The sequence below is a fragment of the Trichomonas vaginalis genome, chromosome III (genome assembly GCF_026262505.1).
Source record: "Trichomonas vaginalis G3 chromosome III, whole genome shotgun sequence".
NCBI classification, from domain to species: Eukaryota; Parabasalia; order Trichomonadida; family Trichomonadidae; genus Trichomonas; species Trichomonas vaginalis.
Window position 1 is genome coordinate 24872958 of NC_067205.1, and position 26192 is coordinate 24899149.

General features: G+C 34.6%; 10 protein-coding genes and 5 pseudogenes across 15 annotated transcripts, besides 1 other annotated feature; 7 read left to right on the forward strand and 8 right to left on the reverse strand.

Annotated features, from left to right (window-relative positions):
* Positions 1-57: 57 nt before the first annotated feature.
* On the forward strand, positions 58-349 carry TVAGG3_0759320 (uncharacterized protein; the record flags this gene model as incomplete). Its single annotated transcript, XM_001299985.2, has 1 exon — positions 58-349. A coding segment is annotated over one exon (292 nt), but the record flags the coding sequence as incomplete, so codon positions are not given.
* Positions 350-3750: 3401 nt separating this feature from the next.
* On the forward strand, positions 3751-4099 carry TVAGG3_0759330 (annotated as a pseudogene). Its single transcript has one exon. A coding segment is annotated over exon 1 (349 nt).
* A 349-nt stretch (positions 4100-4448) lies between these two features.
* On the forward strand, positions 4449-5825 carry TVAGG3_0759340 (annotated as a pseudogene). Its single transcript has one exon. A coding segment is annotated over exon 1 (1377 nt).
* Positions 5826-6233: 408 nt separating this feature from the next.
* On the forward strand, positions 6234-6509 carry TVAGG3_0759350 (protein of unknown function, DUF4106 family; the record flags this gene model as incomplete). Its single annotated transcript, XM_051245542.1, has 1 exon — positions 6234-6509. The coding sequence occupies one exon, from the start codon at positions 6234-6236 to the stop codon at positions 6507-6509; it is 276 nt and encodes a 91-aa protein (XP_051092129.1).
* Positions 6510-6716: 207 nt separating this feature from the next.
* Positions 6717-7142, forward strand: TVAGG3_0759360 (protein of unknown function, DUF4106 family; the record flags this gene model as incomplete). The annotated part of the gene is made up of 1 exon (XM_051245543.1): positions 6717-7142. One exon carries the CDS (start codon positions 6717-6719, stop codon positions 7140-7142), a length of 426 nt encoding a protein of 141 aa, XP_051092130.1.
* A 107-nt stretch (positions 7143-7249) lies between these two features.
* Positions 7250-26192: part of a mobile genetic element that runs on past the window's edge.
* TVAGG3_0759380 (uncharacterized protein) lies at positions 10279-10713 on the reverse strand (the record flags this gene model as incomplete). The annotated part of the gene is made up of 1 exon (XM_051245544.1): positions 10279-10713. The coding sequence occupies one exon, from the start codon at positions 10711-10713 to the stop codon at positions 10279-10281; it is 435 nt and encodes a 144-aa protein (XP_051092131.1).
* On the reverse strand, positions 12557-13729 carry TVAGG3_0759390 (annotated as a pseudogene). The gene has a single exon. A coding segment is annotated over exon 1 (1173 nt).
* TVAGG3_0759400 (uncharacterized protein) lies at positions 16188-16661 on the forward strand (the record flags this gene model as incomplete). The annotated part of the gene is made up of 1 exon (XM_051245545.1): positions 16188-16661. The coding sequence occupies one exon, from the start codon at positions 16188-16190 to the stop codon at positions 16659-16661; it is 474 nt and encodes a 157-aa protein (XP_051092132.1).
* TVAGG3_0759410 lies at positions 16950-17557 on the reverse strand (annotated as a pseudogene). The gene has a single exon. A coding segment is annotated over exon 1 (608 nt).
* TVAGG3_0759420 (organellar and viral DNA polymerase type B) lies at positions 18768-19709 on the reverse strand (the record flags this gene model as incomplete). The annotated part of the gene is made up of 1 exon (XM_051245546.1): positions 18768-19709. The coding sequence occupies one exon, from the start codon at positions 19707-19709 to the stop codon at positions 18768-18770; it is 942 nt and encodes a 313-aa protein (XP_051092133.1).
* TVAGG3_0759430 (integrase core domain containing protein family) lies at positions 20352-21437 on the reverse strand (the record flags this gene model as incomplete). The annotated part of the gene is made up of 1 exon (XM_051245547.1): positions 20352-21437. The coding sequence occupies one exon, from the start codon at positions 21435-21437 to the stop codon at positions 20352-20354; it is 1086 nt and encodes a 361-aa protein (XP_051092134.1).
* Positions 21498-21980, reverse strand: TVAGG3_0759440 (phage tail repeat-like family; the record flags this gene model as incomplete). Its single annotated transcript, XM_051245548.1, has 1 exon — positions 21498-21980. The coding sequence occupies one exon, from the start codon at positions 21978-21980 to the stop codon at positions 21498-21500; it is 483 nt and encodes a 160-aa protein (XP_051092135.1).
* Positions 22051-23193, reverse strand: TVAGG3_0759450 (annotated as a pseudogene). Its single transcript has one exon. A coding segment is annotated over exon 1 (1143 nt).
* On the reverse strand, positions 23572-24153 carry TVAGG3_0759460 (organellar and viral DNA polymerase type B; the record flags this gene model as incomplete). The annotated part of the gene is made up of 1 exon (XM_051245549.1): positions 23572-24153. One exon carries the CDS (start codon positions 24151-24153, stop codon positions 23572-23574), a length of 582 nt encoding a protein of 193 aa, XP_051092136.1.
* On the forward strand, positions 24585-24932 carry TVAGG3_0759470 (uncharacterized protein; the record flags this gene model as incomplete). The annotated part of the gene is made up of 1 exon (XM_051245550.1): positions 24585-24932. One exon carries the CDS (start codon positions 24585-24587, stop codon positions 24930-24932), a length of 348 nt encoding a protein of 115 aa, XP_051092137.1.

Sequence of the window (26192 nt, forward strand, 5' to 3'; positions counted from 1 at the left end):
GTGTTGTATTTCTCTCATAGACGCTGTTTCATTTGACATTTTTATTCTAGATAAAATATGCTTTCAATAGAAAAAGAAAATTCAAGAGTTGCTACAACTAAACCATTAGATGAACTTTTTACGAATGTCGGTCAAAAGTTTGAGACAGAGACCGTAAAGCATGAAGGCTATCGTTTTGACTACCCGTTAAGATGGTTAAGAGACCCATCTGTCACAAAAGCTATTGGCTTTCGTAGAATGAAGTTCATTTCAGAAGCCATACATGGTTTCCCATTTACAGTCGGTTTTGAAGTTCGATACTATAACAAAGAAAAACGTACGTATGAGAAATTTGAACAGGGAAAACTTTTACAAGTGAATTTGCTTGTAAACTTAGAAACAACTCTTCAAGCTTTTCAAGAAAAATAAAACGACATCTATATCGAATATGCAAACCAGTAAAACATTGACGAGGGAGAGTACCATCTCGATATTATATATGACAGGAAAAATGCAACTGTTAAAATCAATAGAATAGAAGACCTTGGAGAAAACGTTTATATTTCTACAAAATATAACAACTTGGCATGGTATAGATTTATGAGGATGTTAAATCAGCCTGCAGAATATCCAGTACACCCGCGACTTTTATGAAGTCGAAAACCCTAATGGAACATATGAAAATGTTTTCGACTCAGATGCTATTATAGTTCATGCTTTCATTTTCTGGTGCACAAAACTCTTTTTTATGCTTGGCAAATGACTTTTACGAAAAACCTACAAAGCTATATGAACCACCAAGTGGAAGTATTTCAGACTTTCAAGTATGGTTTACAACAGATGGAAGAAAGAGAATAGTTCCATTATACCATGCGTTTTACTTAGAACTTAGTTTCATATACAACTACTATCGAACGGTAAAAATATAATTTTTTAATACGGTTGAGGTGTTGGATTTGGTTGCCAACTAGACTGTGGTGCAGGTTCAGGCTGTTGTATAACAGGAGCTTGTTCTTCTGGTTCAGGGTCTTTAGGTATAATTACCAACAAACTGACCTACTCTTTTACCAATATTTTTGACTCCGTTCCAAATTCCTCTTCCTACGGTTTTTATTCCATTCCATATACCTCTTCCAACTCTTCTGAAGAAGTTTCCAATACTACTGAAGAAACCCATTTTACTATATGTAAAAATCTAATGTCCACCTAGTCTCTTACGTTTCCTGTTGAGTTCCATAGCATTCTTTAACTGGAGCTCATACATTCTGTTTCTCCTCTGTAGAAAACATATTCTGGGTCAACTCCTGTGTTCGCGTCATCTGCATAAAGTTGTTTATATCCACTTCAGGGTTTGTATAAAACTCTTTCCATCTCATATTTGCATACCATGGTGGCAAACCTAACGCAGCGTCATTTGACATGGCAGTTTGCATTTGTACATCTGTTGGCACTTGACCATAGTTTGCCATTGCAGTTTGTATTCTAACTTCATTTGGAATATTCCTGGGTTTGGTTGTCCAGGTTGCTGTGCATTCGCTAAGTTCTGTGCGTCCATTTAATATTAGATAAAAATATCTCTTACGAGTACATATACTGGACATTTGCAGGCATTGGTTCATCTTCATATTCTCTGTACCTTTCTGCCACGTCAAATAAATAAATGACACAATGGAAAAAACCTAAAACAAGTAGTCCTATTTCAAAACCACATTACTTACTAGTAAAATTTCTTTGTTATGACACTTTCTCCAGTTTATGGGACCTCTCTCATACTCTATCTTGTCATATCTAAACTCATAGTCATGTCTGTCCTCTAACCATCTCATAACGGTTTTCCAAACCACTTTTATCGGATGTAAAGTAAAAGCATGGATGGTTATGTAAACGTCTAAAGTTTCTAAAGAGTCTCTCAAAGTCCAGTCTACTTGGTATTGAAAAATCCCATGTGTTATAGAAACGGGTCCACTATAAAGAAAACATTTTCCTTGTCTTTATATTTTTCATACAACTCTGTCAATGACATCTCACAAACTCTATACCCTCAATATATTTTTCTATGTCTCTCTTTGAAAACATTTGTATAGTAGAGATATAAAACGTTTGACATAAGTGTTTCAATGTCATGAACTCTTATAGCACCACTATATAAATAGTCTAGCAGAGTATATACTATCCCAGTCTATATATTCTGCTTTTTTCAAAACCTCTCTCACAATATTTTTCTTATCTAATGGTATACGTTCCATCTTACCTATAGGTATCTTTTCTTTTAACTCTTTCAATATATTGTTTGTGTCTGGTATATGTTTGAGACGGTCCATATAGTTGTCGAAGTCATTGCATATAATCTTTGAGTCTGGGAATATTGTATGGCACAAATGGGATATATAGAAACTTCCACCGAACAAATCTACAAATGTTAGACCATTCGGTAGTTTCTTAAGTTCTCTCAATAGAATATCTTTACATCTACTCTTATTTCCAAAGAACGGTAACGGTGGTTTTGTAAAATTCATTTATATATAATAATAAAAATGTTTTTTCCTGAAAAGTGACAGAAAAGGCTTCTCAAAGTCCAGTCTACTTGGTCAGGTAAGTGGGGCCTCCAGGCACTTCGTGCCCTCTAGCCCTGAAGATGTTTAGTATAACTTTGTCCGGACAAGTAAGGGTCTATCGTCGCTACAGGAAAAGTTACAGGCGTTCCAAGGAAGTATACTTTGAGAAGCCTTCTTCTGGGTCGAAAAACATTATATAATGTTTCGCTTTTCACAAATTATATATGTTTCATGTTTTGTCACTTTTCTGTCACTTTTCAGGAAAAAACATTTTTTTATTATATATAAATGAATTTTACAAAACCACCGTTACAAATCTACAAATGTTAGACCATTCGGTAGTTCTTAAGTTCTCTCAATAGAATATCTTTACATCTACTCTTATTTCCAAAGAAGGGTAACGGTGGTTTTGTAAAATTCATTATATATATAATAAAAATGTTTTTTTCCTGAAAAGTGACAGAAAAGTGACAAAACATGAAAACATATATAATTTGTGAAAAGCGAAACATTATATAATGTTTTCGACCCAGAAGAAGGCTTCTCAAAGTATACTTCCTTGGAACGCCTGTAACTTTTCCTGTAGCGACGATAGACCCTTACTTGTCCGGACAAAGTTATACTAAACATCTTCAGGGCTAGAGGGCACGAAGTGCCTGGAGGCCCCACTTACCTGACCTTATACGTATTATATTTTATAAATTATATTAAATTCGCAAAATTTTAAGTTTTAAACAAAAATAAAAAATGTTCAAAATATGAAAAAAAAGGTAGTGGGGCTTCCAGGCGCGTTGCGCCCTCTAGCCCTGAAGATGTTTAGTATAAATGAAGTTTTTATTCGGAGGGCTTCCAGGCGCGTTGCGCCCTCTAGCCCCGAAGATGTTTAGTATAAATGAAGTTTTTATTCGGAGGGCTTCCAGGCGCGTTGCGCCCTCTAGCCATAAAAAATTTCTGAGGACGAGCCAGCCGTTGACTTTTTTTGTAGAGCACTCAAAATAGTATAACTTTGTCCGGACAAGCAAGGGTCTATCGTCGCTACAGGAAAAGTTACAGGCGTTCCAAGGAAGTATACTTTGAGAAGCCTTTTTCCCCCTTATAGAATGAGATAGGACGGTTATTTTACAAAACTGACAACACTTTGACTGAGTAGTTTTTTGTGCTGAACAAAAAGTGTCATATAAACATCTGTCAAAAACCGCTTTTTACTTCACTTAAAATGCCACGTAAGCTACGTAAGAATATACGTAAGAGGAAGGGAGCATTGAAACATCCAATAGTAAAACTGACACCACACAACAGTTGCAACAACAAATGATGAATGACCCCACTATGTTGCAACAAATGTCAAGCAACCCTATGCTTTTAAACCGAGTTATTGGTGCACAGAGTGGAGGTTTAAGAGCGGCACTTTTAGCGAAAATGGCAGGCTATGGTGGAGCTGCAGACGGAACAGCTTATAACCCTCAAAGTCAAATGAATTTGAGTTCACTCAAAAATCAAATATCAGATGTCAAAAGTCAAACATAGACATACAGAAACAAATAAGTGAAAACGAAAGAAACTAGAATATGACAGACACACAAAGAAACTCAATGAGTTAACGTAGAGAAAAAGAAGAAAGAAGAACAACTGAAAGAACTAAGTACAGAGGAATATGCGAAAAAGTGTCAGAAAAAGCAGCAGAAGTAGCAAAAATGGAACAAGATGTTATAAATTTGAAAAAACCATACTACTCAATATAAAGTACTGAAAGATGAAGAAATAAAACAAAAAGCCCTGAAGACATATATGGATAGCGATGAGTATAAAAAAGAAGTTGAAGCAAATGTAAAGGCAGAAAAACTTTTACAGTTGCAAAACCAAACCGTACATTATGAAAACTTAGCACAAGAAAGTAAAAATAACGATGCAGCCATGCAAAAGGCAATGAAAAGCGCAGAATATATAAAAGCTAATAATGACTGGTTAGATGCCCAAGCCAACGCTAAAGCAGCCCAACTTATAGGGTCAATAAGGACAAAAAATACAAGCGGATGAAGACAGTTCAAATGAAGCTTTAATGAATGCTGACTTTAAGAATGCCTTCGAAGCTCTTCATAGTAAGGTGAAACTAGTGAACGACTTCTCATCTGGAAAGAAACTGAAGTCTGAAGGTTTCGACAAAGAGTTAAGAGAAGTAGCACAAATATGACGAAATAACAGATGCAGCAACGAGACAGGCAGTTCAAAGTGCCTATGACGCCGTTAGAGCAACTGTTGTGGAAAGTCAAGAAAAAGAGTTACAACAGACCAAAACAGACCTAGTAAATGCTTTCTTAAAAACGAAAAGTCAGGTAGGACATTATGCTGCAGATGGAACATATGTGCCAGCTGGTGGAACTTATATACCACCAAACCCTCCAAGAGAAGCACCTGCACCAGGACTACCTAAAACATTTACATCGTCACATGGACACAGACACAGGCATGCACCAAACCAACACAACAACCAACAGTTCAAAATCCAGCACCACCACAACAACCAAAACCAACAGTTCAAATCCAGCACAGCAACCAACAGTTCAAAACCCTGCACAGCAACCAACAGTTCAAAATCCAGCACCTGCACCACAACCAAAACCAGCACAACAACCACTTCCACAACCAGCACAGCAACCAACAGTTCAAAACCTGCACAACAACAACCACAAACAGAGCAAGGACATAAAAAGAAGTAGAGAAAAAGGAAACCAAGAATTCTTAAAATGCTTAAGGAAGATTATGGTTACCAGATACTCTTGACTTTAGTGACAGATATAAAGAAGCTATTAGAAAGTTCAAGGAAGGAAATACTGACCCGAACCTATTTAGCTTTATGGTTCAGCATCAAATGGGATATAATCTCAACCTGGAAATACAAGCTTGCTAAGGGATATGATTTAATAGCATATCATCCAAATGACATGGATGAATTTACTCCGAGATATTTGGTGTCAGAGCTAAATGATAATTCAACTCTCTTCATGAAACGCGTAAAAAATAGAGACGGAACGAAAGAAGAAAGGTTTATGATCCGAATGACTTAGATAGGGAACTTGTTAAAAACGGTCTCGGAATATATGAAATGCCAGCAGATGAGGTACAAAGAAACTCAACAGGAAGAAGTTCAGATACAACCAGACATGGAAGAAATAGTTCAGCAACACAGCTAGAAGAGCCTGAAGGAAACGAACAAGTCCCTCCTTTGGAAACTAACTTCACAGAACTAGATGAAGATTTGGAACAGCCGAAAAATCTTGACCCTCAACAAGAGTATGAGGTGAATATGGAATCTTTCCAAGAGTTTAAGAAAAATTCGGCTGACGGAGTAGAAGAATATCGAAAAATGTTCGCCGACATACAAAAGACTCCAACATCAGATGAAAATATTCAGCATAGAATGGAAGTACTGAAAGATAATGTACGCAAATACAATAATCCTTTTTACTTACGACCATATAACGTTCAATCTTTGGCTGAACTCGGTGAAAATAAAAGGTTAAATTTCAACAAACATATAGAAATGAAACATTGTTTAAAGTTCATTCAGACCTAACCAATATGGAACAACCTACTTTTGTTTCTGCAGACTATGGAACTACAATGAGATGGGGTCATAAAGCTAATCCGGATAGGTGGTTCATAAACTTACAACCTCAATTCCAAGATGTTGTAGACGCAATGGAAGTGAATGGTGAACCAGATATAGCTGGTATTTTCAGCGCGGCTTTAATGCCATTGAAAGATATGAAAGATGCAGATATTTTGGACCAGTATGAAATGAACATGGCTGATGGAAATATAACACCTGACGTTCTAGAACATTTATCTCAAAGAACTACACAGAACCATAAAGATGGTATATTTGGTGAAGAGTTTAGAAAGAAAGTTAGGGAGAGAGAAGGAAGAGAACCTATTGTACATGACCTTGCAACGAAAGTTTGCAAAATGTCATAAAAACTTACTTTGCAGACAATGAACGAGAATGGATGAATATTTAAGAAAACTCAAATGGACAGTACCAAATGAAATGTTAGTATTGAAAAACATGTTCCTTGACAAAATAAAACCAACTACAGAAATAAATGACGCAAGACTGAAACATTGGGTTAAAAGCTTTCCCATTCACAAAAGATATTATTGTAACATGGAAAGAAAACCAGAATGGCTACAAAACATATATTTGGAAACGAGCTTATTCCATATGGACAAGCTCTGTTTGAAGAGCTTGAACCGGAAACTCAGGAAAGAGTCATGCAAACAATAAGCGAAGACTCAAATACAAACTATGACAAAATCTTTCTAGGATATAGGTTACCTGAGATGGGCGACCAGAGCCCAAAGGCAAAAAGGACATGGGAAATTTACAACATACTAGGTGAACATGAGGCAAAGATGCAACAACTTGAAGCAGAGGGCAAGTTACCAAAAGCGACACCAAAGAAGAAGAGAAGAGTAGAACAAAGTGAAAGTAGTGAAGAAGTAACTTCATCTAGTGAAAGTAGTGGCAATGAAGGAAAAAGAAGAGTTAAAAACTCAGTCAGGAAGAAAGTAAAGCTTGGTCCGAGTGGGTTCTATTATGACACATAAATCCAACTATTCTATATTTTTACCCATATGAAATGTACGCCGCTCAGAATATAACGCCAACAGTTTTGGATGCCATGAACGGAAATGTTTCCGAATGGTATAACGAAAGTTAGTATACAAGTATTGGGTATGGTGGCACTGCGTTCCACTTTACCCAATACTTGTGAATTTGACACTTTACAAAACCGTTAACGTATATTTTACAACATGAACGCAAAAACTAACTTAACCTTAAATATTTACAAAGCTGCCAACCACTTCACTTCACTAACGAACTCACTAATGTAAAAATAAACGTTCTCACTATCGTTCTCACTAACGACTTCACTAATGTTCTCATAAATTTTCCTCAATATCTTCATCATCAGTGTTAACCCTATTGTAGTCATACTTGAAGCCATAAACTTTCTCTAACTTCTTAACGTACAATTTACATAACTTACCTTCGTCATCGTATGGTTTAATGATATAACTATTTCTATCTTTATACACAGTCAATGAAAAGTCAACTGGTCTCGGATGTATTTGAAAGAACATGTTATGCTCAGGAAGGAAGAATAAATGTTTAAATGTATGTTTGTTATACTGTGGAATTCGAATGAGTTGCTTTTGTTCTGTCATTTACATCCAAATAAAAATTTTTAGTAAAATAAAAAATAAACTTAAAAATAAATGATATCACCACCCTCACACGTATGAAAACATCCATTTAAATTTAGGTGAAGTGGTGAGATCTCACCTCTTTTTTCACCTGTTTTTTCACCCTGTTGAATTCATTGCTTTATAACTCTCTTCCTTTCTCCAACTCTTCTAACTTCTTCTTAAGTTCAGCAATGTTGTCCTCATGAAGTTTAATCTTTCTCAAAATTCCTTCTCTATCTAATGGTTGCTTTATCTTTCTAAACTGAACTCTACCATCCTTCATAGTATGAATGTAAAAACCTTCTGGAATAGTTCCTGATTTAATGTATTCTACCAAAAACTTTTGTTTCATTGCTTCAGTGACTTTATTTGTCATTTCAATCAAATAAAAATTTTAATATTAAATAAAATAACTTTATTTTTTCAGTAAGGAAACGCAGGAGTTTTACGATTTATTTGAGGAGTAGGTTCTGGTTTAAATGTTGGAGTCGGTTTAGGAGTTGACTTTTGAACAGGAGTTTGTACTTCCATAGGTTCAGGATCATTGAAGGTTTTGCTTGTGAAGGCGTTGGAGTTTGTTTAACTTCAGCTACTTCAGTATTATTTACAACATTTGCTTTATTTCTTTTCAACATCATAACTGCTCCTGCTGTAGCTAGCAAACCTAGTGGAGACCATATTTTATATAAGGACTTGACCAAATGCTATTTTTGACAGGAGCTGGTGGAACACCTAACCTTGGTGAGACTGCTCTTTGCCATTGTGCAGCTCGTAAGAAATATTCAATAGGTGCTCCATAATCGTTTGGTAAAGTTTGTTTAATAGATGGTGAAGGTTCACGAGAGCTTGATGAAGAACTCATTTATAAGCTTTAAAAATAAACGTTCATCCTTTATTCCTCACCGTCGTCCGTAGCTAAGTTATAGTCATCTAATCTTATTATGGGGATGCCTGACTGTCTTACCTGAATGGCAAAGCAACAATCCCTCATAAATCCAATAAGTGGCTTTGGTACATTTTCAGTTGCTAGTTCAATAGGTCCTTTAACAGACAATTTGTATGTTATTGGAGCAGTAGATGTTTGACCTTGCTGGAAGCAAAAGTCCACTTCTGTTGGAAAACCACATAAGAAATGTGTGTTGTCATAGCTATCCCATTTATGTTCCACACTACCATCATCCACCAATGACCTCATAACATCTTCATTAAATCCAATCATATCATTGTTTGTATTGCAAGCGTTCGCAACCATTTCATAAAATACAGGTCCATATGATTTTTCAGGTTCTGCAGGCATATTTCCATAAGCTCCCATGGAAAGCTGAAGATATTTAAACTTAGGGTTCTCAAAATTAACATAATAGTTGTCTTTCTTTCTAAATAGTGCCCAAATACTTTTAACATTAATAGGCGTATAAGCTGCTGTAAATGTTGCACTTGAACTATCTGTATTCTTTGAGAATGAACCGTCCATAGGAATCCAATCCATAACTTTAACAGGAAAACATAAAGCCTCGTTTGTATAATGTTCTACAAGTTCTGTATAAATGTTAGGGTCTAAAGAGAATGACTTTGGATGAATGAAACATTCATTAAAATCCATCTTTGTTCGAAATAGTTGCTGGGTTACAGTTGTAATAGTAACTGTTCCACTAGCTTCTACTGCCTTCGTTATCATAGTGAATGGTTCATTCCATGGAACAAATTTATTTGTCGGTGGATTTGAATCTGAAGCAAATGCAACTTTAAGAGTTGGATTGAAAGCAATGATATCATTTACAGATATAGATGTGCATTGTAAGGCGTCGCTACTGAACTTTACTTTAAGCTGAATGTTTCCTGCAAAAGCTGGAATAAATCGAATAGCTTCTAATGGAAGGAATCTTCTAACAGGAATTCTTAAACGAAGCTTAAAATCAAATGATTTTCCTGCTGTAATTGGACCACTAACAATTTGTCCTGTTCTGCATGTTCCCGAATGACTCCATACATCTTCATGTCGAGTCTTTGAGAAAACATCTACTTTCTTTATTTGTTCGGTAGTTTGTGAGTTTGAAGTTATATATGCTTCTTCTCTTGCGTTGTCTTGAGAATATACGATACGACCATTTGCAAGGATTTGATATCCAGCAACTGCATAGAAAGCGTCATCGAAACCAATCCAAAATCCTGGTGGGTTTGTTTTATTGGAACCTGAACCAATTTCTTTATCTACAATAAATTGACCTTCCATTTTATACGTAATGAATGTATTGTAAAGGTCCAACATATTTTCACCAGGAGGTGAGAGATTGAATGTTACCCATGTGTTATCTTTAGCAGTTCCAGGTTGTGATGGAATCTTTGCGTCAGAATATTTTCTATTAGTGTCACCAATTTGAACTGCATTGTCTATGATATCGAAATATGAGCGAATCTGATGAATATGCTCTGCTGGAGTAAATTCGTTTAACTGTTCGTTCTGCATGTATTTACTTCGGATAAAAATATCTATTTACTTCATTATTCTCACTCTTCTTCTTGGCATTCGTGGTGGAAGTTGTTTCTTGACATTTTCAATGAACTGTACATTCTCTTTTGTCTCAACTTCTTTCACTGGCGGGTCAGGGTTCTTTGACTCGGTTTGTTTTTCAATGAAATTCACGAACTTTGCAATAAGCTCTTGGTTCGTTATTGAAAGTACATCTGGCTTCTTTTCTTCTGGTTCTATTGACTTTTCAGTTTGAACAGAAGGTTTTATATGGGCTTCGTGGACTTCACCCTTGCCATACACCTTAATGTTGTCGCTTTCTGCATTCGCTAATGGAACCTTTCTTTTTCTTACGTATATTTTACCATCTTTACTCTGACTTACGTAATAGAAAGGATGTTGTATTCCTCTTGCGTCATTTAATATAATAGACTCTCGCTCTGATTTTGACAAGCTCATTTTACATCGGTTAAAGTTTTAATTTTGTTTTTTATCTGCAGTCAAATGACTCAGACAAGCCCTACGGACAAGACCCAAGGGGTCATAGATGTTGAAGCATTGAAGAAAGAAATTCGTGAGCAAATTTTATCCGAACTGAAGGAACAAAAACAAGAACAAAAGCCAGAGAGACCAAAGAGAAAACTTAGTGAAAAACAACTTGCTGCATTAGCTGCTGGAAGACAAAAGAACCCACGTTTGCTGGCGAAGAAAGCTAGAGAAGAAGAAGCTGAAGCAAAAGCTAAAGAAGCTGAAGCAAAGAAAGAGTAAATGGTTTATTTTTATCCGAATTAAATGTATAGACAAATACCTTTATCTGTTGCGTTCAGTAGTGAAAACCCTGACGTCAAAATAAAGGGGAACAGAGTAACGTTTAAGTTTCCAACAGACTGGATTGTGAACATAAATGAAGAGAAGTACATTGGCATAACATCTATGTATATAACACGTGCTTTCAGAAAGGTTGACTTTATACTTCAAGTCGAGATAGAAAATGACGAACAGTCTTTAAGCGCCCAAAACATTCACATATACAAATACTTTAAAGACGATACAACATTGTTGCAATGTATGATTTCATTTAATGAGATGTTCGAGAAAAAGTTCAACATTGAAGTACAAACTTTACAGCCTTTACGTGAGTTTCTTGCACAACTGAAAGAAGAAGGTAGTCAGCCACAACTTATAGACTTTCATTATGAATTTAATGAAAATGAAGATGGAACTCATGACTGTCAGTTTGTTATCTCACCATTCAATGAAGTAGCTAAAGAGAAAGAAAATCCATTACGTATAAGATTTCAAATCTCTGAACCAAGTGATGATTTCAAGAATGTTTTCAATTATGATGCAATGCTTCCGAGGAAAAATGAATTTTCAAAGATTGTAACACCTGGCATTTGGGATAGAAAGCAAGCTATATTATATTCAAACTTAAGTAAGGGAGTTGAAAATGAGTTCATTGGTCATACAAGAACTTCACCACTTCCTAACCCTAAATACTATAAATTAACTGGCTTCAATCGTGAGTTTTGGATAGACATGTTCTCCACTCATGACCATAACTGCCCAGTGTTCTTACCTCCAGACCATAAGGACTGTCTCTACATTGAAGCACAACTCTTAAACTCTACCATCGCAGTATTGTAAAATCTACGCTAGCTTTATTTTTATCACGAATGACCTCATTGCTGACAAAAATAAATGACCTCATCATGACCTCATTCATGACCTCATTGCTGACAAAAATAAATGACCTCAGAACTTCAACTTACGAATAAAGCTTGTTTTAGTCGTTAGAAGTTAAACTTTTCAGCAAAGCAAGGACTAGAAGACTTACATAAGTCAAATCCAATCTCTTGACCATCATAAAGTGCTTTGTAAAGTTTCATTAAACTGAACTCAGAGTCTTTGTCATATGTTCCAACAGGTATGTGAATGTTCTTATCTTCATTGTAATAGCATTGTATAGCTTCAGGAAACATTTCATTAGCGGTTAAAGCAATAACATCTTGCTTCACCTTTCATTCTGCAGTGAAATGCAACTTCATTTAAATCATTCGTGAGTAAGTCTATGTAGTCTTCTTTCCACAAAATATTGACTTGTATGCTAAACTTTGTTTTCCAGGTGTTATTTCTGCGAAGTCAGCTATGAAACTGACCAAGGTTTTTCCAATAAGTTCTCTACCGTATCTCTTCTTAAACTCTGCTGCAAGCTTTGGATGTCTTCATTAAAATATGCATACTATCCATCCTGGTAAAATATTTGAAGTCCCAGTCTTCAGCAGTACAGAATACTTCACACATTATTCTCTTCGACATAGACAGAATATTAACACCAAGTGGACAGAAGTTAAAGTGTCTGCAAATGCTTTTCGTTAGCTTGAAAATAGTTTTATCTGAACCATCCAAACCTTCGAACTTCACTATATGGTTGTAGTTTCTGATGGCATATCTTATAGCATCTTTGTCATTTACTATGGTTATTTTTGACTCAATAGGAGATAGAATAGTTTTGCCATAAATACTGTTCAGAATGAGCTTTATATTTTCTTGCAAAGGATTTCCTTCTTTCTTATACTTTAACCTTAACTCAAACAACTTCTTTACTTCATCTCTTATTCTAATATCTCTGTTTCCATCGTAATAGTATCCTTGCAACACTTCACATTTGACACCTTGATATTTTATGAGGTCTTGTAATGTTATATGGTCAACATACATTAAACAGCAAGTGTTTGAACTTCTGGAACGTTAAGTTCTGGATTTAGTTCAGGGTCACAAACTATTAAAGGAAAGTGTCTATGTATTCCAATCTCTGTTATCTTAATGAGAACAAAGAAGCCAGACATAAACTTTTCACCAATGGGTTCCTTTTGGTCGTCATCGAATAAATGTCTCATGAGATACTCTGTGCTTACATCTCATCCTTCAATACTTTTGGAATTCCTTCTAAAGTATAAAGTCTTGCTATAGCTGATGGATATAATGAAACAGCGTCGAAGTCAGCAATGAGTTTCTTTTCGCTCTTTTGTTTCATGTTATCTGACAACATACATCTTCCACCTTGAATGCATCTCGAAATAAATTCTCTTGGTTTATTTGAGAGGTCATAAAGATTTCCATTCGGGAAGTATACTCTGTTCTCAAACAATTTGTTAGCAATAGAACAAATACTAACGTAGTCATAAACGTTTAAATCAAACTCTTTCAATAAGTCATTGCGGAACTTTACAAAACCTTCTCTTAAAATTCTTACATCTTGTTTGCATAAAACGTGCTATATTTTTCTAAGTCGAAGTGGTTCTCATCTATTCTGCAACCTTTGATGGAATCTATGTTTTCATGAATGTATCTGCATCCTGGATAAACTTACATGCTTCAGAAATGACACCAGTTCTGTTGTCATTTGCTAACAAACACTGCTGTAGTAGTTATATGGAAATACTTCTTTCGGTCCTGTTTGTAAGTTAAACATAGCAGGAAATAGTTTAAGCTTCTTATTTATAACACTGTAAGAGTCTTTTATAATAATTGCCCTTCCTTTATATAAGCCAGTTATTTGCATTGTTCGTGAACCTTTAATGATGGGAGTTCCTTTCACTTCTGTCATGTGTCTTAAGATGAAGTTTATATCATAACTGAGGTTATGGAAATATATTAAACTCTTGTCAGGAAGTCGTTCCAAAAATTCTGTTGCACAGTTGACCCCAAATGCTTTCACTCACTGAACCATCTTCACTGTCATAACAGATGTTAAAAGCTTTATGAAAGCCATCGTGCTACACTCAAAGTCAGCAAAGAAAACGTGCTCAGGAATGAACTTACACTTATTTTTATTTACTTCTTTTGACTCTGCTTTCTTCTTCAGTTGTACACAATACTTTGGAGCATATGTCAAATCTTTAAATGGTGCAAGGTTCTGTTTATATAAGTCAGTCGTATATGTGAAAAGTTCTCCATAAGAAATAGGTTCGAAATATTTGCACTCCCACAATGTTTTCATAACATCCCATAACGGTGTTGTTCTATCATAACGAACAATATTTATCTCTCTTTGTATAAATTTCATCTGTTTCTCAATGTTCATTCCACCACAAGCTTTGAGAATTTCTTTATAGTTTCGAATGAAATATGTTGTCATTGGAATCTTTCATTTAGCATGTAGTGGTCTTCAACAAGAAGTAAGTCAATAGTTCGAACAGTTTCACATTCTTTTGGTATGTATCTCTTTATTTCATTATGTCTTGAGTCATTGAAATAACCAATGGTAACATTAAATGCTATACCTGTTGCGTCAGAAATTTCTTGTACTTTACTTTGAGGAAAGTCTCTAACACGAATGACTTCTCTCATGTGGTCAATAGTTTCTTCATTTACTCCAGCCTGAATGCAAGCATAAACGAAACAATTGTCTTCTGTCATAAGTGTTGCAGTTCTTTTGTTCAGTTCATTGAAGATTTGGTAGCGTTCAAGATTTATAGGTAATGTGCAAAGATACTTCCAGAACTGACCGCTTCTCTTCTTATAAAACTTCTTTTCACCATTTCTTTCCAAAGCTTTCTATAGTGCTGTTTCCTGTTTGCTTAAGCTTCCAAAATCTTTCTGGTCATTTGTCAGTGTGCTTTCATCTCTATATGGTCTCTTTTTTGGTTTGCCTTTCTTTACATCTGACATCGTTAAGCCTTCATATTCTGTTAAATCATACATCTTTATTTCAGTAAGATTCTTTATGTTTGTCAAGAAGAAGTCATAGTGCATTTCAACAATACCTGCAGCATTTGCTTCTATCTCTGATATAAAGTTCTCCTTCAAGAGCTGATGTAGTAATGTTCCAATATTATTGAGGTTTAACGTAGAACATTCATACTTTCCACCAAGTTTATAACATACCATCCATCTTGTTGGAGTTTATTTTAATCTTCTCTAAGAGTCTCATGAAAACCTTACCGAAATGTTTGTGTAAGTAGTCTCTGTTTGGTTCATCTAAAGCTTCGATGTTAAAGTCAATGAGTCTATTGCCTGACTTCACATTTCTCTTCCTATTCTCTTCATCTTTCTTTAACCATCTCTCACCTTCTTTTGGTTTGTCGTCAATGAAACGAATGACATCGTTAGCTTTGCGAACTTGTTCTATAGCATTTTTAAACATCTCTCTTCTCTGTTGTTTCAGTGTGTCGTCTCTTCTTCTTGTTTCACCAACGTTTGCATTTGTTATGTCAAACATTTCTCTTCTTACTTCATGAGGTACTGAACGTCTATGATATAAGTCAATAGCAACGTCATTTAAAGGAAATGCTCTTGCATTTATGAACTCATGAATTCTATCATAACTTATTGCACCATTATAGTCATTGAGGATGTCAGCGAGTGCTTTTTTGTTTGTTGCGTAATGTTTTGCAACATCTATGTTAGCTTCTGTTAGAAGTTGTTTTATTTCCGAGTGTTCTAACTTAGACAACTTCCGATACATCTTTAGTAGGAAATAAAAAAATATTTTTTGAAAAAAATTAGATTAGAAAAATTATTTCTTTCTATATTTGCCATTCCGAACTTTGAAAAGATGTTTTATACCAGCATAGAATTTTTCTCTAGAGCTTGGTCTTATATCGTTTTCATAACAATATTTTCTATATTCTTCATATAAAGCCTTTTTTTCATACATTTCATAAGGACAATCTAACCAGAATAGCGCATATCCATTTTCGTTATCTAGGTCTCTATATGTTTCTTCTGTTTGTAGAATTTCGCTTTCTCTATTTAGTTCTATGTCTATATATTGTGGCTTAAAAAGATGTGGGCAAGAAGGGTCTGGCGCTATGTAAAAAGTTAATTTTTCTGTCATCTTTTCTATCGGATAAAAAATATTTTTTTGAAAAAAATTAGATTAGATTTTTTAAAGTTATTTTTCAAAATAATTTAATATTTTTATTTTAATGAAACACATGCAAGATTGCAAGTTCTTTTCATACAATGCTCTCGCTACTGCCATCAAGAATGAGTTCAATGGTGCTTCAAATGTTAATGTTATCTTTAACAAGAAGTTTGTGAAAGAATCTAAGTTTGGTCAGTATGTCAGACCATTAGCTATTGTCATTGACCGCAAACGTTATACTTCACAAGAGTTAGCAGTAGTTTTGAAACAAAAGAGTTTCTTCGTGAATGTCAAAGATACTCATTATACTGTCATAAAGAACTCTAACGTTGACTTCTTCAGTATTGCTTTAAATCTTTCCGAACAGAAAGAATATAAGAAGGGTGAAACATCTGTGAAATATTATCCTTCATCTCTGAAGACAATAACGAACAAAGATGTTATACAGAAATTCTTACCAAAGGTTGAAGAAGCTTCTATTGACATTGACGAAGGAAGTGAAATGGTTGAAGAAATAGACCCTGAAGTTATTTAAGCAAAAATATATTTTTGGTTAGTCTTCATATCGATATTTTACAACGATTCCCCAATGTATAAACTTTTCATACGCTTTTTCATAAGCTTTATATACCTTCAGAAATTTTGCATAATCTTTAGAAGCATTTAGATATTGTTTAAATGCTTTGTATGTCTTCAGAAATTTTGCATAATCTTTTACATGTTGTTCGTTCTCTTCTTCTGTCATGAGTTCCGAATATTCTAAATTCATGTTCTTTCATATGAGATAAAATTTTATAAAAAAATAAAATTAGCTTAGATTTTTTTATTCTTCCTCTTTGAAGTTATCGAAATATTCTGTTATTTTTTCCTTCAGTAATGGTAAGTCTTCTTTGAAGGTAAGAATTGTACAACCTTTAATATCATAGTGTGTTTGAGGAAGAGTACTTTTGACAATTTCCTTTATTTGCTCATTCGGTGTCATTGAAATCGGTAAGTTTTCACGATAGAACCAGTTTCTGTCAGATTTATATATTTTAGCGAGGTCATAAAAGCTCTTGTTGTTTCTTCTCACTAAATGCAACATAACCATATCTTTATCTTCTTCTTTCTCCATCTCTTCAGCGTAAATCATATACTTATAGCTTTTTTCCTTTCCTTTTGGTACTGAACGCGGTATTCTTTTCTGTATGCTTTTGTCTTTGGATTCAATGACTTCATCTTTTGCTTGAAGTTTCTTTTCCATCTCTCCACGTTCTGCTTTATATAGTTCATCTAACATCATGAAAATATAACAAGCATAACGAGGTGAAGCCCACATTGCTACAGCATTTACTAAAAGTCTATGAACATAATAACCTTTCAAACCAGGTGCCAAATTCTTGCGATTTTCGTACGGAATCTCTTCCCTCGGTTTTCCGAGGAAGCAATCATATGAGGAAATTCTTCTAAAAGTTCTTTTGCCTGTTGGTTTTCAAACCAATGATATGCTTGCTTTGTAGAACGAAGAGCGTTCATTATACTTTGCATTTGATACATATCATCTTTTGACTGAACGAATGAGACGTAACTGTTTGTTATACTGTATTATTCGTATCTTCATTTATGGCTTCATGAACGATAGCAGTTGTTGTGTTCTCTGATTTGACATTACTGTCTTTACATACAAAATAAAAAAATAAATAAAAATAAAACTAACTTTATTTTCTGACTTTCACAAAAGACCAAAAATAAACGCTTTACATGTATTTTTCAGCAACTTCGTCAAATAATTTTATAGCTTTATCTATCTCATCTACTTCAAACGTTTCTTTACCTTTCGTGGGAGCACCATACATTTTCTCAAACTTTTCAAGTAGTTCTGTTTCAGCAGCTCTCATATCATTAACGAACACAACTTTGACTCTATTGACTGTAGAGTCATATCTTTGAGTTATATTATATGTTCTTCCTATCTTATATCTTTTTGTATTGAAGTCCTTCGGTTTCTGAACGATGTAAAGTAAGCCTTCACTGCAACGTTCCATATCGAATGAACCATAAGTTATGAAGTTATATCCAACAACTGGGTCTAACCATAACAAAACTATTGGTATAAGACTTTTGTCGATGAGATATGCTGTAGTTCCATAGAATCTTACTGATATCATAAGCTCAGGATTTCTTGTCAAAATTTTCTGAGTTGAAGCATTTCTAACCCAGTCGTTTGTTTTCTTTCCAGATGGTGTTATAATGTCTGACAAAGAATATTTGTTGTATTTCTTTGAGTATCTTACGTTTAAATCACCTATTCTAACCACTTTGGTGTCATTGTCTATCTTTTTAACTGTTTCAAACTCAATGTTTGACATATATGTCTTTACATACAAAATAAAAAAATAAATAAAAATAAAACTAACTTTATTTTTTCTATCTTAAGGAAATTCATGATTTTTGTGCTGAATTCAGCAAAAATATATTTTAGGTGAAGAGGTGAGATCTCACCCGTTTTCTCACCTGTTTTTTCACCTCATGAATTTTCATGATTTCATCGTACATGTTTTGTCAGGACTTCTTCGTAATGAGCGTAAATCAGACAAAAATAATGTTTAGGTGAAGTGGTGAGATCTCACCTGTTTTCTCACCTGTTTTCTCACCTCATTATTTATAACCGTTTTACATGAATTGTACGATGTATATTTGAAATCCTAAACAGTTTTGTAGCTTCTATTTCTTCGCTGAGGATATCGAATGTTTTAACAATGCCGAAAGTTTCTTTATACTTCTTCTTGACGTCAGATAGAAGGAAATCGTCAGCTGTTGGATAGTTTTTGTTCAGAAATGCTAACATGTCCATTTTATCTTCTGCTGGCTTTTCTGCTTCTTTCTTTAAGTCTGCATAGTCGTTTCTCATTCTTTCTATCTCTTTGACGGAGTAGTTATATTTCCTAATTGCCGCTTTACATTTAGAACATTGCGGATTCATTTTTGCGTTATACATTGAAATAAAACCAGCTAAAACAACTAAAGCGTCAATGGTTTTCTTTAAATCTGAAGCAGTTGGTCTTATTTGTTTGTTCCATACCTTACCTCTTCTATCTTTATCTCTTATTTCCCAAACACATTCAGCAACTAACGAAACAAAGTTGTCGTAGGTCTTAAATTCTTCAGATTTATATATGTCAGAAACATTCTTATATACCATGTCGCAATCTTTGTCCATAACCTTATGGTTGCAATGAAAACCAAGGAATTCATAGTTTACCTTTCGTATGAACTTCTTTATTTCTACTGAGTCAGTTGGTTTCACTTCTATTTCATCGAATTCAGGAATAGTGAGCTTTTGTTGTTGGATTTCAGGCAATTTAGGCAAATGGTCAATAATGTCCTGCATTTCATAAAGATACTGTTCATTTGTTTCATCTTTCGCACTACAGTCTAAATTACTTGTTAAAAGTTCTTGCTTTATCTTCTGGATTTCTGTTTCGAAAGTATATGAAGAAGGAATGAAGTTTTTCATCTCTACTAACATAGATGTTGGATTCATGACTAACGAGTTTGGTGCTGTTGTTGTTTGAAGTGTTGTTGTGCCGATTGTTGAAATCATATCTTTTATACAAAATAAAAAAAAATAAATAAAAATAAAACTAACTTTATTTTTTATTTCGGGAAAATTCATGAAAATTCAAGAGGTGAAAAAAGAGGTGAGAAAACAGGTTAGATCTAACCTTCTACCCGACATTCTCGTCAAATGAAAAAAATGACACTTTTTCATTAGATAACTGTTATTTTTTGACGAAGTGAAGATTTACACTTCGTCAAAAAAATCCCTGAAATCATATCTTACATACAAAATAAAAAAATAAATAAAATAAAACTAACTTTATTTTTTCTATCTTAAGGAAATTCATGAAAATTCATGAGGTTGAGAAAACAGGTGAAAAAACGGGTGAGATCTCACCTCTTCACCTAAACATTATTTTTGGTGTAAATTTCATTGACTGACTGACTGACGGCACAAAGTGGCTTAGCGAAAACATTAATATATAAAATTCATGAAAATTCATGAAAATTCACGAGAAAGCTAAAGCAATCTGAGCTGCTAAGCGGCTAGGGTGAAAAAAGAGGTGAAAAAAGAGGTTAGATCTAACCATCTACCCTAAACATTATTTTTGGTGTAAATTTATGAAAACATTAATGATATCATGACTGTTCTCATTCATGTCTGATTTACATCTAATGAAAAAGTTTAGAAGAATTTTCTTATTCTTTCTGGCATATTTTTGTCTTTCCAGTACTCCCGCTCTAATGGTCCCAGATGAGTTGGTTTAGATTCTCTCAAGTTCTTAGATGGTATAACATCTTCAACGCCTCCTTCATATCTTACTTTATAAGTGTCATCGTTTATGTTATAGCCAAGTATTTCAATAACCACTCCTCGCTTTGCTTCGTCAATGGTTTCAGCAAGTTTGCCATTACTACTTTCGACTAATTTATGTCGAGGGTAAAATGCAATGGAGTCGTCGGCAGCTTTTATAAGATATCCATTACCTTGCGTAGAGTCTACGATATAATAATTTCGACTTAACCTTAAACGTTTCTTTGTCAACGGCTTGTCGTCAAGAACTACACGAACTTTTGTACCAGGAATGAGGGTAAATTGCGTTGAATTTCTGATATTTTGTGTTTGGCTTCGTTTCTTTTGTATATACTTTTCTTCTTGTTGTTGTGTCATTGAATTTGGTGTATGTCCTGTTGTAGAATGTGTTGAGGAATTATATACTTCGAGAAAATGTTTCATTGTTTCTTCGGTAAAGTCTCGCTCTTGGTTTAAATCTCTGAGAGTCCTTATGAAGCGGTTAATGATGCCGAGTATGTTATGGTTATGGTCTTCAGTAGTGTAGTGAGTTATGTTATGCTTAATGAGAAAATCTGTGATTTCATTGCTGAGGTATGCACTGTCTTGGTCTGATGTTAAAGTACTTGGGCTATGTTCTGCTACAAACTTTTGTAAAACTCTTAACACTTCACGAGTTCCTTTATTTTTCATTGGATATGCATATGCTTTACGAGTGTTAACATTAATGAAGATGAGGAATGGTTTATGTCCTCCTTTTCTGCTTTGAATGAGAGTGTCAAATTGGTATGCGTCAGGAGCGTTGGAGTAAATTGGTAAAAAGTAGTCGTAAGGGTTTATTTTTGTTTGATGTACAACATTTTTGTCAAAGAACCTTTTCACTTCAGCTCTGTTAGTAAATCCCCAACTTTTTGCAGCTTCATTGAACTTCTTAAATGACCTCCATGGATGTTGTTCGAATACTTCTTTCAAGCTCATTTATGTAAAGTTAAAGATTTTATTCAAGACGGTAAGTCCGCAAAGCAGGCTCAAGCGCGTTCATTGAACGCGGTACCATGCGAATATAGTCACAAATGGTGGCATATAGTCTGCTCCACTTCCTGTTGGATTTGTTGTGAAAGTGTGTGAATGATTTCCTCCTGGTTCAGTTTGTCGAAAAGTCTTTTTTGCTGAATGGTTATAATCTGGAGATAAAACGTCATTGCCAGCTTTATATTCTGAGTTGTATAATGGATGGTCTCGTAATGAGTGGCTATGGTCGCCAGAAAAGTTTGTCGTTCCTGTATGAGTGTGCGGTGGAAGGTTTGCTTCAGTAATTTTCTTCGAACCTCCTGTTTGCTTTGAAGAGTTCGCACAGTATAAGAATTTATCTACAATCTGCTCCCACATACCAAAACCTAAAACTGTTTCTGGATTTGTTGAATTCATTGACGTATAAATAGAACCTATAGGATATAATGTTTGAAGTATTTCTGTCTTTAATGTTTGAAGCTCTGTTTTGTCTGCTTTCTTATCTAACATTGTTGGTAGTTCATATGCTTCAAAGTTTCTGGCATGATCTTCGATATTCCTGCAACTCTTATCTAAATTGTTAAGAGTATCTTTTACGCTTGTACTTGGATTTTCTAATGGTGCACTTGAACCAAGGTCAAAGTTCAATATTATGTCGTCTGCTCTAACAGTAGTGAAGGATTTATGTGTATGGTTCTTGTCGGCTTTACTGTCTAAAGAAGTTTGAAGTTCATTTATATCGGAGATATTGTGTTTATGAGATTTCAAAACTTTGTTCGTTGCGTCAAGTTCAACTTTGTCAGCTTTACTTTTAATAGCATCTTCAAACGTTATTTTTGACTTAACTCTCAAAGTAAATCTTGGTTCAACTAATACACCGTTAACATTGAAAGTAGAGGCATAAATTTCACCGGTATAACCAAATGCTTCTGGTGCTTTAGCTACATCATACTGTACAGTACAGCTTATGTCATAACCTTTAGCACGAATGTATTTATATCTTCTTTCATTAACATTTTTTGTCTTCGCTTCATCACTTCGTGTTAAATATCCATGATAGTCCGTTATAATCTGTTCATCTGAAGTTATATAATGAACGTGGTTTTTATCTGCTTTTTCGGCTAATTTCTCTTCTATCTCATTTATTTCAAGTTCATGCCTACCACCACCTCCCGAAGAAGTATTTTTCTTCAGCTCTTGAAGAACGTCCACTTCGCCATCTTTGGTGTCAATAATGAGACTTTGTGTTAAAACCTTTCCTGTCTTAATGGATGTTTGTAAAACTTCTTCTTCACCGTGTTCGGGGTCATGGTCGTCATCATATCTTGTGAAATCAGAGATGTTGTCATACATTAAGCATATCTGTCTCAAAAGTTCTGCTATTTGAAACTGGAACGAAAGATATACAGAACTTTCATCATCTCCTAAAGTCAAGTCTGCTTTCTTAAGTATTTCTTGAATGTATGCAATGAGAACAGAGTACCTTGGAAATATTCGAACAATATTTCATTAGCTGTTGGTTTTGGTGGTTCTTCTGGAGTTTCTGTTGTTTCAGTTCCTTCTGGAGTTTCTGTTGGAGTTTCTGCATCTCTTGACTTCAATGCTCTTGCTCTCAAAGACCTAAATGTTAGAGCACCGGGTTTTACAAAGGACTTTATAAATGCTTTAATAGTTCCTGGTAAGTTATTGTTAGCATTAAGTAAGTTCCTTATGCTTCCATCATGTACGTCCATAGCACTATGTAAAAAATCTATACTTTTCTTGTAGTCAGCAATAGACTGACTGTGATTTTTTAAAGATTTGTCACCTTTAAGCCAATCTTCATGCATGTCTGATACTGAGCCAAGAATATCATTTGCTTCCTTTAGTGTATTTTGTGCTTCTCGTAAAGTATCCAATCTCGTACGTGCATTGTTTGCTATACGTCTTACAGTATCTATTTGACTCCTTGTTTCTTGCATCCAACCAGATAAAGTTTTAATAGTATCCGAACCATTTGAAATGAAGTTCAAAGCATTTTTAACGTCATCTAAAACTTCTTCACCAAGTACTGCCCATATCTTTCCGATTTGGTATTGAAGAACTCCATATGAAGCAGCTATTAACCAGTATTTATAAGGTCCCATATCCATGATTTAGCAGTTTTTCCATCCTTTCCATCCTTTCCATCCAAACCGTTTTCGCCTTGAGGTCCTTGTATTCCTTGTATTCCTTGAGGTCCTTGTATTCCTTGTATTCCTTGTGGTCCGGTGTCACCCTTCTCTCCTTTCAGTTCATCTTTATGTTCGTTATAATATTCTAATGTCATAAGGTGTACATCATTACTGCTACCAGCAACGCCAAGAATTTGTTTCTCATTCATGACTAAATTCTTTAGGCATTTAATGTTGTCGTCAAATCGAAAGCTCTTTAACAATTCAATGAGAACATTCAGTACTTTCACTAATGAGGCATCTACTGTAGAATTTATATATTGCACCGTTCCATCATTTATGATGGGAACCTTGCTTGTTGTAATGAATGGGTCATAAGTGTTAAAAGTATCGAAATCAATGACTTTTTTAGTTTTTCCATCGTCAATGACTAAATCATTGCCTTCAATGGTTAAAGTTGAGTTTTCGTTTACTAGTTCATGTGCTCTTCTTGCTTCATTTGTTTCATACGCATATGCAGCAATAGTCATATTTTAATGAGAATAAAATGTTGTTCTATTTGCAAAGTACAGACCCAAACGAATACGGGACAGTAAAGCTACAAACAAACTTAGGTCTTCAGAATGAAGCACTTGCTTTCAGAGTTGTTGACTTCAATACTATCGCAACTTTTGTCATAACAGATGAACAGATTTCATAGAGATTGAAATAGATGACAAAGAAGTTTATAACATTTCCTAACAGAGCAGAGTATAGAATAGATAAAATTGCTGGAGTCATAGATACTCTCATAAATGAAGAAACTATTGACAACATAGATGTCGAACTCTCTTCTGAGGGAACATTGAAGTTCAGTTATGCGAAGGAGTTTAAGATAACACGAATGAGTCATAGAGTTCAATTGCTTCTGGGAGCATACCATATGACATTTCCTTTGAAAAGTGTTGACAAAACGATTGAGATGAAATCTGTTCCATACGTATGTTATGGTAATTGTTTGTACATTGAGTCTAAAATAGCTAATGTCACAGGTATTTCAGGAGTTAATAGTAAAGGTTCAGTAGAATATAAGTCTTTCTGTTATGAAGTAAATTCAATGTTCATTCCAAACGTTCCTGTCATAGCAACTCATTTAGGTAAATGGGTTCGCATTAGTCCTCATAATTTGAAAGACATGCAATTCAGACTTGTTGACTTTCAAGGAGAGCCTGTAGAACTGAAGGCACCAGTGCGAATGACTGTTGAAGTTGACTTTTTAGAAAATATTAAATGCAACAGCTTACAAGAGAACTCAGAGCTAAAAATATAAAGTATGAATGTTATGTATTAGGTCATGAACTTTGGTTGTTGCTGTTTGATGAAACAAATGAGTTAGTTATGTCAGTCAAGAGAACAGAAAAATATTGTGTTAGTGAAACTGCACCAAGTCAATAAGATTAGGTTTGCATTATGAAGATGAGTTCGATACTGTTGAAGAAGTTTTTGGATAGATATACAAATTGCTAACTTGAAATTTTTTGACTGACGGCGCAAAGCGCCAAGACCGAAGGTCCTGACTGCTTTAATTTACTAAAACATATTTCAAACAAAGTTTATATTCTGTTGAAAGTTTTGTATACTCGTTCGAAATATTTATACTTAAACTCAACTCCTGTAGTTCCTGGTGTTTCAATGATGCGGATGTTACCTATTTTCATGAATAGTGGAGTTTGACCACAGCATTCGATTTCAGGGTCGAGATAGTCAATGACACATTGTTTCCCTGTTATTCGTGATATAACATTTTCAAGGTCCTCCTTTGTTAAAATTATTTGGTTTTTGCTTATAAGATTTGTCAAAAGCTTCTTATCGTCTTTGAGTAAAATTGTTTGGTATAACTGAAGAAGGTAATGGTCTACGTTATCTGAAGGATTTGTTTGAACATTTGTGTAGGGTTGTCGTTGGCTTCTCTTGAAAGAATTTGGTCCAGTGGTGGATACTCTAACTTAACATCTGATGTAGCGTTAGCGTTTGAAGCTGTGTTTAAATTCACGGATTTCAGCTCTGGTTCTTTTTCTTTCAAACACTCTGAACTATAGTTCTTTATGACAATATTGTTTGTCGTTCGTGAGTCAACATTTGATGTTGGTTCAATTGGAACATTAACGGCACCAGCTAAGATGGATTTGCTTCTCATTTCATATAGAATAAAAACCTTTTATATGTATGAAATGAACAATATACTCGACAAGGGTTTGAATGTAAAGCTAACGAATGAAAATATTGTTGAATTCACTGAGACAGGTGCTGTGTATAAAGATGTAGAACTACTGAACAAAAGAGCTAAGGGAAGAAGCAGGAATATGAACAAAGGTGGAAGCCTATAAAAATTTATGTCAATGATGGCTCAGGAGGTTCAAACATAAAGTATGCAGAAAGTTATAGAGTTTATGCTCTCAAAGGTGAAAAGCCTTCATTTAAGAACAGCTATTCTAACGCATATCCTCAAAAGCTAACGGATGGGGAAGTGGATGATATGAATGACAGCAAAAATATTAACAGAAATGGCGACAGAGATGCATGGAATTTG